The sequence below is a fragment of the Aulonocara sp. 'chitande type north' Nkhata Bay genome, linkage group LG11 (assembly GCF_057382095.1).
Source record: "Aulonocara sp. 'chitande type north' Nkhata Bay isolate Kocher_YH1m ecotype deep benthic linkage group LG11, A_spYH_male_GT1.1, whole genome shotgun sequence".
Taxonomy (NCBI): domain Eukaryota; kingdom Metazoa; phylum Chordata; class Actinopteri; order Cichliformes; family Cichlidae; genus Aulonocara; species Aulonocara sp. 'chitande type north' Nkhata Bay.
Window position 1 is genome coordinate 26,737,187 of NC_141354.1, and position 18,224 is coordinate 26,755,410.

Here is an 18,224-nt window from a genome sequence, read left to right on the forward strand (position 1 = left end):
AGAAACAGAGAGTTAGCTTTGTGAAAATTTAATACCAATAAATTAACAATATTCAAAATTTAAACAAAAACAAAATTGAATATAGAGTTTATATTAGAATAACTCAAAAAACATTTGGTCAAACTCTTACAGGATGTGGATTAAATACAGAAGATCAACAGCGGCAACGAAATTAAAAGTAAGCGTTTTCATACACAATGTAAAAAAAATAACTTTTGAGTTCAAAGAAAACGAGTGCAAATTCCTCACAGTGTGTCTGACGGTAGGAAAGATTATATCTTTCATATGAGATAGTGCAGAAGTGCAGCTCTTACAAGTAGTACTCTTTATATACACGACTAGAGCAGAGGATTGTTTAGTTCATAAGCTATCTTTCTTTTTCGAGCACTTTAGGGTTTCATCGTGGATTGCATGGGAACGCAACTTCATGAGGACTTGTTAGCGTTTTAATTAATGTTATGAATTCCCACACACACACACACACACACACACACACACACACACACACACACACACACACACACAAAGAAAACATGACTTCAAGAATGAGTTTTCCCTTAATTCAAAGTCACATCTGACTTTGAAGGCTGTGTTTTGGCCCTTTAAATGGAATGGGAATAATATACATTCATATAAATAAATTAACATTAAAAACAATAAATATGAAAGTGCTCCCTTCTTTGATTCTTAGTCAATAAAAAGAAAAGATCAGAGTCTAACTGTAGTTAGATATCATCAACAGCACTTCTCCCCTAACTCCCTTTACTTTAAAGTGTTACGTTTCCACCTCAGACTCTGAGTTATCCAAATTAGACACAGTGGAGCTGTACCATTCAGCACTCTCCTCTTCCTCCTGGACTCCTGACACACCACCGCCTCCTCCGTCTCCTCGGCTGCCTCCTCTGTCTCTTCTCTCGTTAAGCATTTCCATGGCTACTTGGTGGTAGGGGTGCTTGCGTTTGGTGTGCCGCCGGAGGGTGTTGCGCTCGGCAAAGCGCGTGTGGCAAAGCTGGCATTGGTAGGGCTTCTCTCCGGTGTGCACCCTTTGATGGCGCTGGAGCTCACCTGCCTCCCTGAAGCGCTTGGCACAGATGGGGCACACAAAGTTCCTCTGGCCTGTGTGGATGTGCTTGTGTCTCTGTTTAAAACGAGAGACGAACATCCAAATGATTACTCAAAGGCATATAAACAACATTTTAAGTGACATTTATATGCAAGTAAAAGGGCTTGTGGGAGGCGGTGAAGCAAAAATGAACTATCACAGCCCAAGAATCTTTTCCTCTGGTCTGTAATGTTGTTTATTTTTATTTTGCTGTATTCTGGAGCTATCCTCTGTAGAGATGTCTGCTTTCTTTTTACCAATAACGAACTAAAGGGCCTTGTGGTTCTCAAACCATCAAACTGAAAAAAAAAATACATGAGAAATTTCATGTAAAACTATTTTCTTTCTGCTGTCTACATCTGCCAACCAAAAGAAGCAAACAGCTGACTAAAATTATATCTCAGCTGGTGGGGGGTGAAGCCATTAATGTTTACAGTCTGTCATGCTGACACGAGCAGGAATTATAACAGTTCCTTCATGAAAATGCTCATAACAAGCATTTTGGAATAATCAGCCCATAATTTTGAAAAAGAAGCATGACTGCTGAGGTTTTTATACATCTTTGGTGCTTTGAGCCCCACAAGGCAAAGTCTATTTACTGTAGTTCCATTATATTCAGTGGAATACAACTCGGTAAGTCACACCAAAACGATCTAGATAAATAAAAAGCAGTACAGGTCCAGAGGAACGTATGTGTATTTGATTTAGAGGTGAGCTGTTCCTTCGGTGTTTGCTCTCATCTTCGTAGTGCTTCGTTGGCTCTTTTAGCTCACTGTGTGAGTTTTTAGTATATCTGATAATGTCTGCCTCAGCAGGCGCTGGTATTTGAAGCAGAAATCTCTAAATATCAACTCCATAGCTACTGCTTAACTTCTACATAAGTGTGTAGATGAGCAGCAGCTTGACTAAGTTTGATATTTCACCTAGAAAGAGGGTAAGATGTCAGGTGTTTGATGACAGAGGAGCTAAAACAACTGCTTGGACAATAAAACTGACTGCCAGCTATTTTGAGACTTAACTATAACTTCTAATTATTTTTTAAGTGAGAATGTCAGATATTTTGTTTGCAGATTTTACTGATGTTACCTCAAAGAGCCGGACAGTGGGCTTGTAGCTTTTGTGCATGTGTGTGAGAGAGATGCATTCAGGTCGACACGCCATACAAGTTGGTGGCGGCAATGTCCCAGTGGGGCATCTCACATCTGGAGTGTGTGCATACTGTGGGTAGGCTGCAGACCTACAATAAGCCCCACTGTGGGCCCCCCTTGGCTTAGTGTGGGCAGCCCACAGTAATGAAGGTGCTGGGGACTAAACATAATGAAAGGAGTGCATTCTGCTTTCAAAAGTGTGCTGCCACTCACACATCACCCCTACTCTTGCTTCCCTTCACGGAAAATCAAATGAATTCTAAACGTTTATCAGTAACATATAACGCCCTGCGTGGCTGCGCTCCTGCAGCAGAACTACTGAGACCTTTTAACAGCAGTTGGCCTCTCCGATCACATGATCAGGGTTTCTTACCTGTTCCGTACACTTATGTTAAATCCGGAGAAGATCAAGCTTTTAAGGTTGTTGGAACGCCCTTCATCAGCCAATCAGGAGAAGTCATTATTATAGTTAGTTTCCCCTTAATTATCGTCCCATTATTTTTGGCCATAGTTCACATTTGATGTGTTTTTGTAAGAATGAGTGTGTTTGACTGTGTGTCCATATGCTGGAACATGTATACTTGGTTTTATTCAAACTATGAAGCACTTTGGAACTGTGTGTTTTAAAAGGTTCTATACAAATAAAGTTATTGTTGTTGTTGTTACAGAGAACAGAACAAGGGCAGCCAACATCCCCCCAAAAAGCTTTGAATGTCCTTAAAGAAGCCTGGAAAACTTTGAAGAATAAAGGTAGTGATACCAAATAATAATTTTTTGTTTTTCCTTATATGCTGCATGTTTGCACATGTTTCAGTAAATCTCTGTACCCATTTTCCTAGCATAACATAAAGAAATGAGGAGTGGCTCCAGAGTTTTGTGGTGTACTGTATTGATATTATTAAACTGACTAGCTTTCATCTGTGGTTTAGTACCAAGCAGGTCAATGCACCAATGTCAGGTTTGTCTCCAGGAGTGTGGCTGGTACTTTTCGAATAAATCAGCTAATTGTTCATGAACAATATTTGCACATTTACACACATATTAAAGTTTGTTTTTGCTGCTCCCAAGTGGCCAACATATTCATTTGTTATTACTTGTCTTTAGGATGAAATGATGGTTATGATTAGCTTGTGCTGACCTGCAGATGGCTGGAGCGTTTGAAGGCTTTGCCGCATTGCTGGCAAACATGAGGCTTCTTCTGCGAATGGGTAATGGCATGGCGCTCAAGGTCGGAGAGGTAAAAGAAGACCCTCGGGCACAGCTGGCAGTACAGCACCCTTCGGGAGCCCGCGGTGTTGGGTGACTGCTCTGGAGAGAGTGGATCTAGCGGGTCAAGTTTACCAGGGGGTAGGATAGGTCCGATAGAAGGGGAGGTAGGAGCAGCCGTGTTAGAGAAATAAAGATGGTCATCCAGAGGTAAATGTTCAGAGTGAAGGTCTGATTTGGAGTCAGGTGATTGGGCGTCTAATTCTGAGGCGGGCTGAGATAAAGAGTCATAGGTCAAACTAGCAGACGGCGGTCTCGGAGACGATGCTGTAAAATTTGATGGCTTGTTGTTTTCATTGGAGACCTCTTGAGCAGATATGGCTTCATTTCCAGGGTTTGATTCAGAGTAAGTGATCTGAGTTTGAATAAGAGGAACTGAGCTGTGGTCATCCTGAAGAGCAATAGTGGATGAAGGGACAGTGAGAGACGTAAGAACGGAGCCAGAATTTATGTTATTCACGCCAGACAGGATGACAGGGGGGTTATTGGGGCTGAGTCTGATGACAGGGTGAGACAGTGTAGGAAGAGGCGATCCCAATGTGCTAACCTGACCAGAGGACAGAGGAAGGGAGACCGGAGCTGCGGCCGTAATCTGGGACAGCTGGCCGGTCGAGGAGTCGAGGACAGCAATAGGGGTGGAGGTAGCGGTGGACTCACCAGAGGAAGAAGGTACAGAGGAAAGGAGAAGAAACACGGGAGTGGAAGCACCATGTGAAGTCTGAGTAACTGAAAGGGGAAGAGAGAGACCGAGTGAAGCCGAGGAGAGGTGAGAAGAGGAGGACAGGAGGAGAACAGGAGCATTGCCTGCAGGATTTGCGACAAGTTGAATGGGTTGGGTGGGGACTGATATCCCAGAGGAAGGGGACAAAACAGAGCTGGCATCCTGAACAGCTTTAACGCTCGGCTCTGCAGCCACTGAAGGGTTTGCGTTTGTAATCAAACTTGTGAAGACTTCTGGAGCTTTATCCTGATCATCACCTAGTGATGAAGAATCACTGATAGGGGGTGGCGAGGGGTAAAAATCACCAGAAGGTGCATTTAGGGCATTATCTGTACTTTGGCTGGGACCTGCTAACGGTGCCAAAAGCGACGACTCCTTTCCTTCTGCTTCTTCTGAATTAGCATGATCAGACTGAGAATCCTCCACCCTGGAAGCATTGACTTGTGGCACTTTGAGTCCATCCGGATTGAGCATATACGGAATTCCCTGGTCATCGATGAGAAGAAGATTTTCAGTGTCACAGTCTATCGAAGAGAGAGAGGTCAAAACAGAGGTAGAAAAGAAAGAGGGAGACAGAAGAGCATCTTCAAGAGTATCTGTGCCGCATCCCTCATCGTCCTCTTCTACTATGTCTCTGTCTCCTTCTCCCTCATATTCATCCACCTCCATGATCAGAGAGCTCTCACAGCCCGAGTCATCCAAGAAACGCCCATATCGCCTCTCTCGGCTCTCCCTTTTCTTGGGCAAACTCAGGTCCAGAGGTTCTGTCTGCTCCTCCGTTTCAACCTCATTGAATGTTTTGCAACACTTCAAGTCCATTTCTCGCAAAATTAAAGGAACATTTTTCTGAATTTCCTTCTCTGTAGTTTCCTCTTTAATCCTCGGCTGACTTAAAAACTTAACTGTATTAGCAGTAAAAGGAGTTTCCGACCCATCAATGTGGACAATTTTAACATCCAAAATGTCTCGGTCTTTACACAATTTATCCCGTTTCTCTGCTTCTGTCTCAGGAAATGCTTCGGCTTCTTCTTCAGTCTTCTGGTAAGTAACTTCCATGATTTCTCCTTCATTTTTAACAGCTGGCACACAGATTTCACGTTTCTTCTGTGATTCAGCAGAGACCAACACGGGTCCCTGAAATTCTGAGAGAGCAAAGTCTTTGGTCAGGCTGATAGCAGAGTTTGTGATTGGCTTCTTGCACCGTGGAGGGACAACAATTTTGATTCTTATTGGCTGGCTGTGCAAAACAGGCACTCCAGACTTTACTGTAATTGGCTGTCTGAGCCCACCAATCTTAGTTGTTTCCTGAGAGGCTGGCTCATAAGTCCCGCCCACCTCTGGCTTTTTCCCATTGATTGATAGAGCATCTTGCCTGATGGTCACTGCTGCCATGACAGGGCATGGCTGGAGGTTACCTGGTACAGTACTGTATGCAGTTTCGTCCTTTGGGTCCAATAAAGTCTCTGTCACTGGCCCTGATCCCTCTCCACACTGGCTGCCATTTTGGACATCCAGGCTGCCACTGGTCAGGACTGAAGCCAACTGAGAATCCATTTTGGGGCATACCTAGTTATATTTCTTTTAAATAAAAGTAAAATAATAGATTAGACACTAAAATAAGGACAATTATAATAAAGAAAATGTGCATTTTAATTATAGCCTTTTGCTTATACCAGGAGAGGAAGATTATTAAATAAATATCCTTAGTTGGCTGGATGGGAGAAGAAGAAGAAGGAAGTCTGGGGATTATTGGGGTCAACTTTAGTGCGAAATGCCCAAACCCACTAGTGCTGTGATATTATAAGCAGCGTGCAGACTATTCAACCTAAATCCTCGGGCCGAAACGATGAACGACTCGTATGACCCTCTTCCTCAACAGCAAACGTGCTGTCACTTTACATGATCCCAAATCTTAGCTCACAATTCCTAACGACGGATCACCGATAATGAAAAAAAAACGCACCGGAGTACAGAAGGGTCCGAATGATGCGAGTGAAATTTCATTTCCTGGCTTACACTTCTTCCGTCCACATTCATCATACATGATGAAACCTTCCATTATAAAATTCGCATCAGAACATTATTCATACCCGGTTAAGCTCGCAAGAACCAGCCTGTTCTACCCCCTTTCTGCTTATAAACCGAGAAGAACTATCCGCGGAGGACGCCATTACGCACAGTCCTAGGTCCGAAATGCCAACGTTATTATTATTCCGCGTGTGCGCCCTGACGGCTCTCGGACCTGGGACAACGCTGTCGCAAACGCGCGCGTCGGAGTAGAAAAACCCCCCCATGTATATTTACACACAGTCGTGGCGTGGAGCGGATCCTTCCCCTTGCACCGGAGCTTCCTCGGACCCACAGCCAGCCATTTTAGAGCCGAGGGTCCGAGATACCGCGAGCGCAGCTTTAGGACAAACTTTCCCGGTGAGCTGTCATTTATTCCAGCCGTGCTGTCAGAGCCGGTGTTGTGCCGGACACGCTTTCGATACATTTAAAAACTGGATTTTAAACTATACTCCACCCATACTCTCGCTGCATAGGGACTGGCTTACCCAAGCTGTGGATATTTCCGGAGGACCAAATATGACTGTGCAGTGTAAAGGGTGATGCTGCGAATGCTGTGGGAGGGAGGGGTCAAGGGGAGTTGCTATGGTGTCGCAGCCTACCGGGTCCGACCAGTAGCCATGTTCAGCCTATGAGTACTGTTGAACCTGCAGCCTGCAAAGAAAGGCTCTCTGTGCTCCCAAGAATCAAAGAGAAGGGGGCAAAGCAGGAGAGGTAAAGTGGAATCACACAGGAGGGTTTTATTTGCCATCAAAGAGCTGGAGAGCAAAGCATTTTGACAATATTTTATTTCAAATCTCTCATGTTAAAAACTTACAAGCTTTGAGACTTGATGCGTCGGGCTCAACAGAAGAAAAAAGATCACACAGTGAAACATCACAGAGTCGAGTCATTATGAATTAGGCTACATGAAGGTATCGTCAGGGGTATAGCTGGTACTACTGTATTATACACACACACAGTCATGATTACATATAGATTGCATCTATGGCACAATTTGGTTGAATTACTTCACAGTTATGCCTGCAGTTGAATAGTATTCAGGGCAAAGAGAGGAAAGTTGAGAGCAGTGGTGAAACCCCGTGAGGCCAAAAGAAAGACATCTTAGGCTGCTGATCCACAAAAGCTGTGAAATCAAAAAAAATAGTCCCTGCATCTAACTAACTGTAGCTCTGATGGTTACAGAGAAGCTGCAGAGCGGTCAGGGAGGAGGTGTACGGAGGGCGTGTGTTTTGGAAGTGCTCGAATTGTGGCACAGTGTCTGTCATGAGCGCTGGGTGGGTCGAGATCAGACGTGCAGGTCATTACTCCACGTCGCCGGGCTCGCATGCTTCAATTTCCGAGACCAGCCGATGAGGAAAGAGTTTATACTGCAGCCACGTTGGCTCTGAAGAACGATAAGATTGCACAACTATTAGAAACACTTCATGGCGTTACAGATGTTAGTTACACGTGACAAAGAACCGGGCACGGCGGCTGGTGCAGGTTTACCAAGGTAGCAGGCTGGTGTCTGCAGCTTTCCATTAAAGCAGGTCTGGGTTGCGGTGAAGCTGCATTGCTTACGAGAATGTTTGCAGAAGAACGTCACGTTTTCCCCGTGGGGAACCATGGCATCTGTAACATCAAACGGCCAGCGTTTCACGCCACCAATCATCACGCGGCTTCGCTCGGCAGGAATGAGACAACGAGCTGTGAGGGTGACCAACAAGGTATGAAAGTATCAGACACATAATGCTGTGTTTATTAATTGCCGTGTGTAGGTGCACATTTATTTGAGTTTCTAGGACTTTATGCAAAGGTGTCTCTCTACATTTTACTTCAGCTTTGTTAAATAGTCCGGATATTAGATTGGATCGTTCCTCACCTCTACAGTGCGGGGGCGGCGCACTCCAGCTGCCATTGGACAGACAGGTGATCATCTGGGGTCCATCCAGGAGGAAGTTCTTTTTGCACAGGTAGTGGATGTCAAAGCCCACTTCATACTCAGTCTTTTGGACAGCCACTACATAGCCCTGCTCCACCTCTGTAGGAGGCTGGCAGTACACTTCTATTGAAGAAAGCAGGTTTATCAGTAAACTTAATCAGAAGGTTTGCTGACATTTAAAACACAGGAGCAGAGTTACTATTTCACAGGACAAATGCACAGTTGCTCAATTTTTCATCATTGTTTAAAACCTTGAAACTCCACTGAAGTAACCTCGCTCTTATCTTTAACATGTTTTAATAAATGACAGGCCCAGCCGTACTCCCGTTGGCCTGATTCGAGAACTATCCTCAAAGAATTTTCCATTTCTGTTAAACAGGCCATGAAATCCCAGGTTTGACCACACGATGGCAGAGAAGCACTGCAAAACGGAGCAGTAGCTCCTGAAAGATGCATGCCTGAGAGTGTCTGTGTGTTTCTGTCTGGCTTCTCTGATTCAGTATTTCTTAAATATCAGCTCTCAGAAATGCATGCATGCTACAAATGATGGAAAAACAAACCATTTCTGAGCTGATGTTATATTTAGACTCAGTTTGATCATTCGCTACCCAAGCATTTTCTGCTAACCTGCTAAAAAAATGGATGAAGTTACACTAAGAGTGAAGAAAACGTAGCACACATGCATGTTCACACATGATGGTTAGTCAGCACAGGACGCCCTGTACACTTACTTTTACAGATCGGGTGAGGATACTGCCAGGTCTGATTCTCCTGGCAGAAATTTTCCCTGCTCCCCACTATATCCGCCCTGCAGGAGAAAAAGGAAAGAGTGATGGAGACAGACGGTGGTGCGACATGTACAGTACTGACTAAATGTGATGGAGAAAAAGGTGTAAATGTTTCCTTTTTCCACCGTCTCTCTGTGAGAGTGACTAAATTTTGTGTGCACAGTTCTCTGGCTGACACATCCACTCAGGCTCATCTTATCCTGTGAGATGAGTCAGTGCGTAAAGGGGAGTCAATACAAGATTAGACTGTAATGACCTAGTTAGCTCAATGGAGAGATCGTCAGCTGGGAGATCAAAATGAATTCCCTGCCATTCATTGCTCATCACACCTCTGCTGTATTCAAGCCTTCCCTTCACTCCCTCCCTCTTCTTCACACTCCGTCTCCGTTCTCTCACTTCCTCCATTTCCATCTCTGTGGCATTTCAAGTTTTGAGACCCCCGCACATTCACACTCAACGTTAACCCTGCCCTCACCCAGACAGGCAGCTGTAGCGGATGGATGTTCCTACAGCAGCGTCTCCCTGAATGCTGAAGGTGTTGGTCACTTCCTCGGGCAGAGGGCAAGTCTGGACAGCAGCAAGTTCAGGTGACTCTGATAGTCAAAGAAGACAAGAGGCAGTGAATGGCAGGTTAAACATGCTATCTATAAAATACACTCACTGGCCACTTCATTAGGTACATCAGTTCACCGGTTTGATAATGCAAATATGTAATCAGCCAATCACATGGCAGTAAGCCAGTGCATTTGATCATATAGACATGATCGTGTCGACCTCCTGAAGTTGAAATGGAGCATCAGAATATGAAAGGTGTCTCAAGTGACTCTGTATCTGGTCTGTTTATTTCAGAAACTGCTGATCTACTGTGATTTTCCACCATAACCATCTCTAGAGTTTACAGAGAATGATCTGAAAAAGAGAAAATATCCACTCGTAGCCAGTTCTCTGGGTGAAAATGTCTTGTTGATGCCAACGGTCAGAGGAGAATAGTTCAAGCTGATTGTAGAACAACAGTAACTCAAATAACCACGTGTTACAACTAAGATATGCAGAAGAGCCTCTCTCAACGCACAGCGTTGAGCTACAGCAGCCATAACATATACTGCTCCTGTTACCTAAGAAGAGGAAACTGTGCCTTCAGTTCACTCAGGCTCACCAACGCTGGACTGTAGAAGACTGGAAAAAAAATGTTGCCTGATCTGATGAGTCTCGATTCTTGCCGCAACATTTCTTGCCTTGTATCAGCAGTTCGGGCTGGTGGTGGGGGTATGATGTTCCAGAGGGATATCCTTTAAATGCCAAAGTATACCAAAGTATTGTTGCTAACCATGTCCATCCCTTTATTGCTGCAGCAACAGTGGGATGCTGTCACGTCAATATGGACCAAAATCTCTGAGGAATCTTTCCAGCACCTTGATAAATCTATGCCACGAAGGATTAAGGCAGCTTTGAAGGTTAAAGGGGGTCCAGCTCAGTACTAGCAAGATGTAACCACAAAATGGTAAGTCAGTGTACAAAGTCAAAATACACACAGTCACCTTTGTCATTCTCCAAATGCAGTTTCTTTTCTGTATCTACTGGTACGCTGACTCTGAACTACACTTCATTGGCAAATATTGCACTTTTTAGGAAAAACATTAATATTATTATTGTGTTGTTGTTGCAGGATTTTTCAGTGGCAGAAAAGACCCAGTCTACTCTACTCCATTCATCTGCTAACTAACTATAATCACAGGCATTACAGACTGCAGGAGTACATATAAACATCTAAAGATCAGACTGCACAAAAGTGCACAAAACTGCAGTCATTGCAAGAGTAAAGCATTCAATAGCATACATGTCCTCATGCATTTGTTTCCAAGACATTAAGTATATTAAGTGAATGATAATAATGACTCACAATGACCCCAAAAAAGCCCTCGATTGAGTGACATAGATGTGATAAGAAAGGTAAAATCTACTATCAGAGTTTGCTATCAGAGTATAGTTTGGTTAGTTTTGGGCAATGACGACCTAATAGCTAGTTTTAGGAAAAGATGGTAGTTTGGGTTAAAATATCTGCGTCTTAAGGAGCCGCTGTGACAAAAAGCCCTGAATGCAAACTCGTCCCATGTGTGAAGAAAATCAAGAAAAAACCTGAAGGAAATGAAACAGGAAGAAAAACAGAGAGCAGGACCAGCCATCATGTCATCTCATTTGACTTGTGTTAACCAAGGTTTCCATATAGTTTGTGACCCACAGAGGCGTTTGACACAGTGTCTTGTTTTATTCAAGTTGAAACAGGCCTTCTTAGATAATAAATCAAAGTTCGACAAGCAGGTGAAACGCCGCCCCGCACGTCCCCGAGCTCACAGCTCTAACTGTGATTGTATAACACCTGGCATTGTTCATTCCTAGATGTTTGAGTGCCTCACGCTTGTGGAAATATAAATATCAAGAGTGGTGCTTGGAGAGAGGCTGGAGTGACCTGAGCTGCATCAAGCGCGGGGTTTCAAAACTGAACACGGCTTTGAAAGGTAGAGACAGCGCTCGCCCGAGGGCTATCTTGGTATCTGAAACCGAGAAACGTTAATGTGAGAATGTAAAGGGACCTATGGGAGAGGGAGAGTTACGACTCTGTTTGGCTGCAGTTGAGAGCCCGAAGCAGAGTTCTGTTTTCACATACCGCCCTGCTCCTACCTTGTACCGCTGCCACCCACACAGGCTGCAGCACCAAAGTGCTATAAAGCAGGTATACCAAATTCATCTTCTAAAAACTGTAAAACTGTGATGTTTTTTTTTATTTTTTATTCAACGAAACAGCGCTAAATATGCACCAATTAGACCGAGATGAAAGATGTAACGGTACACCACGGTTCCCATATACTTTAGACCTCTTTATACTATGGGGTTTTTTTCCAATAAAAATATACACAGAGACATATCCACACAACACAAGCTGAAAAGCCTAGAGCTGCACACTTGTCCTTGGCTCCTATTGTAGAGAGAGACCTTATCAGAGGCCTCGGATGGAAGCGGATGAGAGGAGAAAGAGATGAGAGGAAAAGAGGATGAGAAGAAAGAGCAGAGGAGAAGAGAACTGGGAACAGAAAGGCCTCGAGCAGCGTGAGCAAGAGAGCTTTCAGACTGTAATCTGTCGCCCACACACACAAGCACACACAAACACAGTCGTGTATCTGACTTCACAGCGCATTGACACATTAATTTCCTGGAGACTTATTTCAACCTCAACTATGACTACTATTTGCCTAATCCTGACCTAAACCCAACCTTACTCTACCCCTCACATTTATATGTTAAACTAGATTGATTTCAAATGCATTGATTTGATTTTTGTCCCCATAAGGAAGGCATGTCCCCAGCATGAGTAATGCTTGGACACACACACACACATCTACCTCTCTACGTGTTGTTAAACGCACACCCTCACTCACATCAGACCCGCATTCACACTCGCTCTCGCTGGCGCAGCGTGCACGCAGCTCCGTGCCACTTTGACAGTGATCTGCCGCCCACTGCCTCTCAGCAGGCACGAAGGAGCTCGGCTCACACTCTAACACACATGCAAAGGACACACAATACAAACACTCTCACACGCTCTAAACCCACCTACCTTCTGCCTGTCTCTCAGAAGGAGGATACTCTACGAGCGAGCTGAGAATTGTATCCTTATTTCATCTCTGAATTGGTGAAAAAATCCTGAGGGTGAGACTGAAACGCAGCAGGGTTGAGGATTTCTAGGAAAGCATGTAGCTGCAGGTGGGCGATGAATGTAACAGGCCTCAGACCTTTAAAGCTGAATTACATTGTTATCATGAGCGTTGACAGGTTGACCTAAGCAATAGTACTGATCAGGTCTGGGGAGATACTAAGAAGAACCTTATGTTGCACGCTGCAACTTTATAGAGGTGAAGTAGTGAGGATGCCTTTTGTTTGAATTCAATTCAGAATCAACGCTTATTTTTCTATATTTCATGAGACAGAAACATAAAATATCTGCAGCCCACAGTGCTTGCAGTGGCAGTGCAGTAGTCTTCAAGTGGGTTTGCTTTTTAACACCCTGTCTTCTGGGTTTTAACTTTGGATATGTAATAATTTAAATAAGCAATGTATTTTTTATAAACTCTGGAGTCTGTTGTCAGTTTACATTGCCGCTCACAAGCCTGATTCGAACAACACGGTTACCTTGGGGCAGAGAAGCACTTTGGTTGTAAATTAACACAAATCGAAGGCCTTTGAACTTGCTCTCTTTGAATTGACATTTGTTCTTCCCTCTCGCTCTTTCTCTGTTGTTAGCACGCTCGCCTTAGCACAAGAAGGTTCTGGGTTCAAACCTTCCCGAGGCTTTTCTGTGCAGAGTTTGCATGTTCTCTGTGTGTCTGCGTGGGTTCCCTCCAAGGACGCTGTCTTCCTCCCACAGAGCAAAGACAGGCATGTTAGGTTTCAAATGTATGGTTAAATGTGGCTTGCAGTCTAAAACGCTTTAAGTGGTCAGTAAGACCAGAAGAGTACTATATAAATGCCTTTCTGTTTCCAATACGCTGGTCACATGTTTATTATAGATCTAGTACCAACCTATATCTTTAAACACAGCATGAGCAAAGTTTTAGTTGAACCTGTGTTTATGCGTGATTACACTTTCAGGCCGTAATTAGTCTTTTTTGCCTTGTTGGTTTTTGTGGTAGGTTTATTTTGTCTAGCCTTACATTATAATTTTGACCATATGTAGACTGCATCTTGCCCTCTAGTTCAGCAGCAGCATAAATACAACTGAAACAAGCAAATAATGTTACAAACACAGTTTCCAAAAACACACACATGAGCTGCAGACAAGAAGCAAGTCTGCTATAGTGAGCACATTTTCATCTCAGCTCTTGTGTATGGTAGTCCTGTTGCTATGGAAGCCACTGTAATAAATAAATTGTCATCTATAAGTTAAAATTTCAGGTTATTATCTCAAATTTGTGACGTATTGACTCACCACTGAGGAAATAGACATTTTTGAGATAATAACTTTAAATTTTGACTCAGCTCTGCGTGGCAAAAAAATAAATAAATAAAAGATAAATCTCAGCGGAGGAAACAGGGAATCATCTGTTTATAGCACCAAATACACTGCCTACCTTTCTGCTTTCTGTGTGGCAGATCCTTCCAGCAGGTACTGGAGAGGAGGTGTGGTTTGTTCCCAATTAGCATCACTGGAAACACCTGAGCCCAGTGTGCCAATGATCTGTAAAAGCCCTCAGAGCTCAATTACTGTGTCTCTCCTTTGTAAGAGGCTGTTTTTGGTTGTAATTGCTCCTTAGTTTGTTTTCTTGCACTAAATAATGTTGCCTCCACCCCCAACAGGACTGACTTCATACACCATAGCTAGTTTTTATTCTTTCTTTATGTTTCTTTTATTAAAAATAAAATGTTTCTTTGTTGGCAGTTGTGTGCTTCTCCATTTCTGTCATGGCAGTTCAACATTGCTGATGTAATATTTTGACATTAAGTGTTTCTGATTTAGTTTAGAAGGCTATATAAATGCAAGATTCCTACAGAGGCTGCCATTAGTTTTATTTATCCATCCATTATCTTCCACTTATCCTTTTCAGGGTCGTGGGGGTCTGGAGCCTATCCCAGCTGTCTTAGGGCAAAAGGCAGGGTACAACCTAGACAGGTTGCCAGTCTGTTGCAGGGCTAACACATAGACACAGACAACCATTTGCACTCACGTTGGGCAATTTAGAGTTTTTCCATTAACCTAACCCCACGAACTGTGTGTCTTTGGACTGTGGGAGGAAGCCAGAGAACCCTGCAGAACATGCGGGTGTGTTTTGTACCATCATCTAACACAGTAACACAATAACTAATGAGTGATAAGAAATGTATGATCCATCTAGAAGGCTCACTAGCTGATTAGCAATATTATCTCTATCTAGCTTGAATTCTTTCTCTGGTGTTTTCTCATCTGCTTTAATGACTCGCTCACACTGTTTTTCTGTAACACTATGTTTTGCCACTAATTCAAATGTCAGTAAGTAAACAGTTGTAATTCTTCCACTTTCTGAGTTGGTCCATAAATTCCAGATTATTTGCCCTTACATGTAACGTGGCATTTATGAATCTTACGAAAGAATCCAAATGTTGGGATTATTCAACATGACCCATGAAGTAAAAAAGGCAGCTTGCGATGCTCTGGGACGTTCTACATTTTTGTTTTCTAAAAAACAAATAAAACATGCTTGTGTATCTTTGTGTTGAACTTGTTTACCTCTAAATGTTGCACACGTATATGTTCTTGCACACATATTTTTTGAAATGCATATTCTTTGTATTTAAGATAAGAAACATGTAAGACATACTGTATGCATGCACAGACACAGCTGTGTATTCAGCTTTTGTCTCCTTTTTAAAGTTCTCGACAGTTCAATGGTAAAATCTTCAGACCCGCTCTGAATAACCGAGGCTCTGGTTGCTATGGTGATGGGGAGAATAGGTCCCAGTTGTGTAATGTCTACGTTGACACAAATCACAGAGGGGTTTCTGGATTTCTCGTCTCACATATACACCCACAAACAGCTGTGTGTGTTCACTGCATAGACCTCCAGCTGACCACTACCTGTCAGGAAGAAACCCGAACCAAAGAACATTTTCCCGTGACCTCAAACCTACCTGTGCAGATGGGCTCATCGCCACTCCACTGTCGGTCACCCTGACAACGGCGAATAGTGGCATCCATGCCGCTGGGCAATGTGAATCCTGGCTTGCAGCGCACTTCAAGCAGGGCAGAAAAGGAGTGAGTGGGAGAGAGGAGGCGAGCTTCTGCATTTTCGCTGTGGGGTAGAGGCCAGGGACAAGTACGACCTGAGGATGAAAGAGATGGTCCAGAGAGAGGAGAGAAAACAAGAGGCAGGGAACAAAACAATTCAGAGAATGTGCAGGAGACAAATGAAAAGAGCACAAATGAGGCTGTATAATGAGTCTGGATACACGCACAGTGCTCCCTTTTACAGCACAGAAGCATAATAAAAAGCTTCTGTTCAGCACTGGCATAAGGCTTTTATTTTATTTTCCATCAAGAAACACACACACACTGATGTATGTTGGCACAGCTGCGTATGCGTACGCATTTGCACGCACACACACACACACACACACACACACACACACACACACACACACACACACACACACACACCTTTTTAATAGCTGAGCCCACAATGCTTTTCAAAGTGAGAACTGACAGCACACATGCATACAAATAGTTACCTGGAGCCACACAGCTGAGACCACACTGGCCGTCACACAGACACTGGCGTTTGCTGCCACAGTCACTGTCAGCTTTGCAGGGTCGTGGACACATCCTCCTTCCCTCCTCTCCCACAAGCCTCTCCGGACATGACCCTGTTGTGATACCCACACACTGTTACACAGTAATTGCCCCTTTGTTTACTCCTATTTCATTCATGGCCCCCCATAAAAAAAAGGGAAAAAAAGACAAACGCTGTGTCGTAAAGAGATTTTGTTTGCCAATTCTGCTCTGTTTTCTCTGTGAAGGAAAGCAAATTCAGTGTGGGTGGCCGGGCAAACACTTGCCACCCAGGTTGCAGAACGAAGAGGTTTTTCGATGGCGGGCTTTGCTGCTCTGTGCCTTTCAGCTATCAATCTTGTTCTTCACTGAAAAGTGAGTGTGTTTGTGTGAGAAACTTTATCTAAAATGCAATTCATGCAATTCCGTGTCATACATCATAAAAACCACAGTGAATTACTGTACATAAACATCAACATGACCTTGTCATTTGAGACGGAAAGGGGAGGGGATGTGGGGGAAACAAACTCGGTGCCCCATTTTTCGATTCTCAGAATGAAAATGTGTGCGCTGCTGTATTCACTCTGCTCAAAAGCACATGTGCACACAAAAAACATGAATGCGCAGCACATGATCGTTCCAGACATGGCATACATATTTAGCACCTATGATATTATATAACTAATTAGTCACTATGAAATGCAGGCCAGTATTATGGAAGACTTGGAACTGTTCATGTGAAGGTAAACAATGATCCAAAACAGCTTTGCAATCATTAACTACTGACTAGAAAGCCATACATTTATGATGTAGGCTATGTGCAAAATATACATACAAAATAAACATTAAAATAAAATCTTAGTTTCTTAATTAGTACACTATGACCAACATTTGCCACTTTCCAACTGACTAATTGCGTACGTCTGTATCCGAGCTATGTGCTCACCTAAATTTCAAACTACAACTTAGAGAAAGATGAAGCATTTCAGGGAAAATCCTAATGGCATCACTAAAGAGCATTCAGTCCAGCTGCGTTAACTGTGTATGCAGGGATCAGTGCTCTTCCAGGTGAAAGTGATGGAGGGCTTACCTGAATCCTGCAGGGATACGGTTCCAGTCAGAGCCCACATGGACAGCAGCAGCAGTGCACGGTCCATCTTTGGAGCGAGGATATGAGCAAGGGACACGCAGATGCAGCATTTTTAAGGAAGGGGGGAACAAAGGGTGGGAGAGGGGGAGAAAGAGGGAGAGGTCCAAAGAGAAAGAGAGGGAGAAGTGGAGAGAGAGAGGGTACAGCCCAGGAGCACACATCTGGTTCGTGTTGAGGAGGAGAAAAGTGAGGAAAATTCCACTCTGAAGGACCTTTCACCCATTTCTGTTGAGACAACAGATAAAGGGGGTGACATATGCATAACTACTGTCCACACAGAGAATTAACAAACAGGAAATGCTATAAAAGGAAGAAACTGATAGATTTGACTTTATATATTGAATGCAATATATATGTGTGTGTGTGTGTGAGCACCAAAGTAGGTCAGTGTGGCTTTTTTAATGCTTTATCTTACGCATAGCCCATCATATAAACTTTTTTACATTATCTTACCTTATATACTCTAACTCAGTCTCTTAAACGTAGTGTGCATTTAATTATAAAATGCATAAAACACTCTTTAAATTTATTTACAGGAACCAGAACTGCCTCAGTTGGGCAAGACTTGGTATTTGAACTGTTTTGCCAATTAAGGAATGTACACAATGTGAACAAACAGGGAGGATATCAAAACAACATGGTGCATTTCACCACGTATCACAGTCTGGTTATCAGCTTAAGTAAAAAAAACCCTGAATTTTTAACCTTTGTCGTCTTGCCTTCAAAACTGGGCTTTGATTCAATTCTGGATTACTTGGAAGCAA

At 43.4% G+C, this 18,224-nt stretch overlaps 2 protein-coding genes across 4 annotated transcripts; both read right to left on the reverse strand.

The window, feature by feature from the left end:
• On the reverse strand, window positions 1-6,867 carry LOC147319172 (uncharacterized). Of its 3 annotated transcripts, XM_086311556.1 has the most exons (4): window positions 6,546-6,782; window positions 5,911-5,948; window positions 3,389-5,815; window positions 1-1,138 (listed from the first exon to the last, which is right to left on the reverse strand). In XM_086311556.1, the coding sequence occupies exons 3-4, from the start codon at window positions 5,789-5,791 to the stop codon at window positions 776-778; spliced, it is 2,766 nt and encodes a 921-aa protein (XP_086167682.1). In that variant the 5' UTR covers window positions 5,792-5,815; window positions 5,911-5,948; window positions 6,546-6,782; the 3' UTR covers window positions 1-775. The 3 variants fall into 3 exon arrangements, with proteins under 3 accessions (XP_086167682.1, XP_086167681.1, XP_086167683.1); XM_086311555.1 differs by lacking the exons at window positions 5,911-5,948; window positions 6,546-6,782 and adding an exon at window positions 6,793-6,867; XM_086311557.1 differs by lacking the exon at window positions 5,911-5,948.
• A 181-nt stretch (window positions 6,868-7,048) lies between these two features.
• Window positions 7,049-17,552, reverse strand: ntd5 (ntl-dependent gene 5). The gene is made up of 8 exons (XM_086311558.1): window positions 17,401-17,552; window positions 16,271-16,405; window positions 15,674-15,865; window positions 9,492-9,609; window positions 8,960-9,036; window positions 8,169-8,351; window positions 7,796-7,993; window positions 7,049-7,691 (listed from the first exon to the last, which is right to left on the reverse strand). Exons 1-8 carry the CDS (start codon window positions 17,465-17,467, stop codon window positions 7,609-7,611), a joined length of 1,053 nt encoding a protein of 350 aa, XP_086167684.1. The 5' UTR covers window positions 17,468-17,552; the 3' UTR covers window positions 7,049-7,608.
• Window positions 17,553-18,224: the final 672 nt, after the last annotated feature.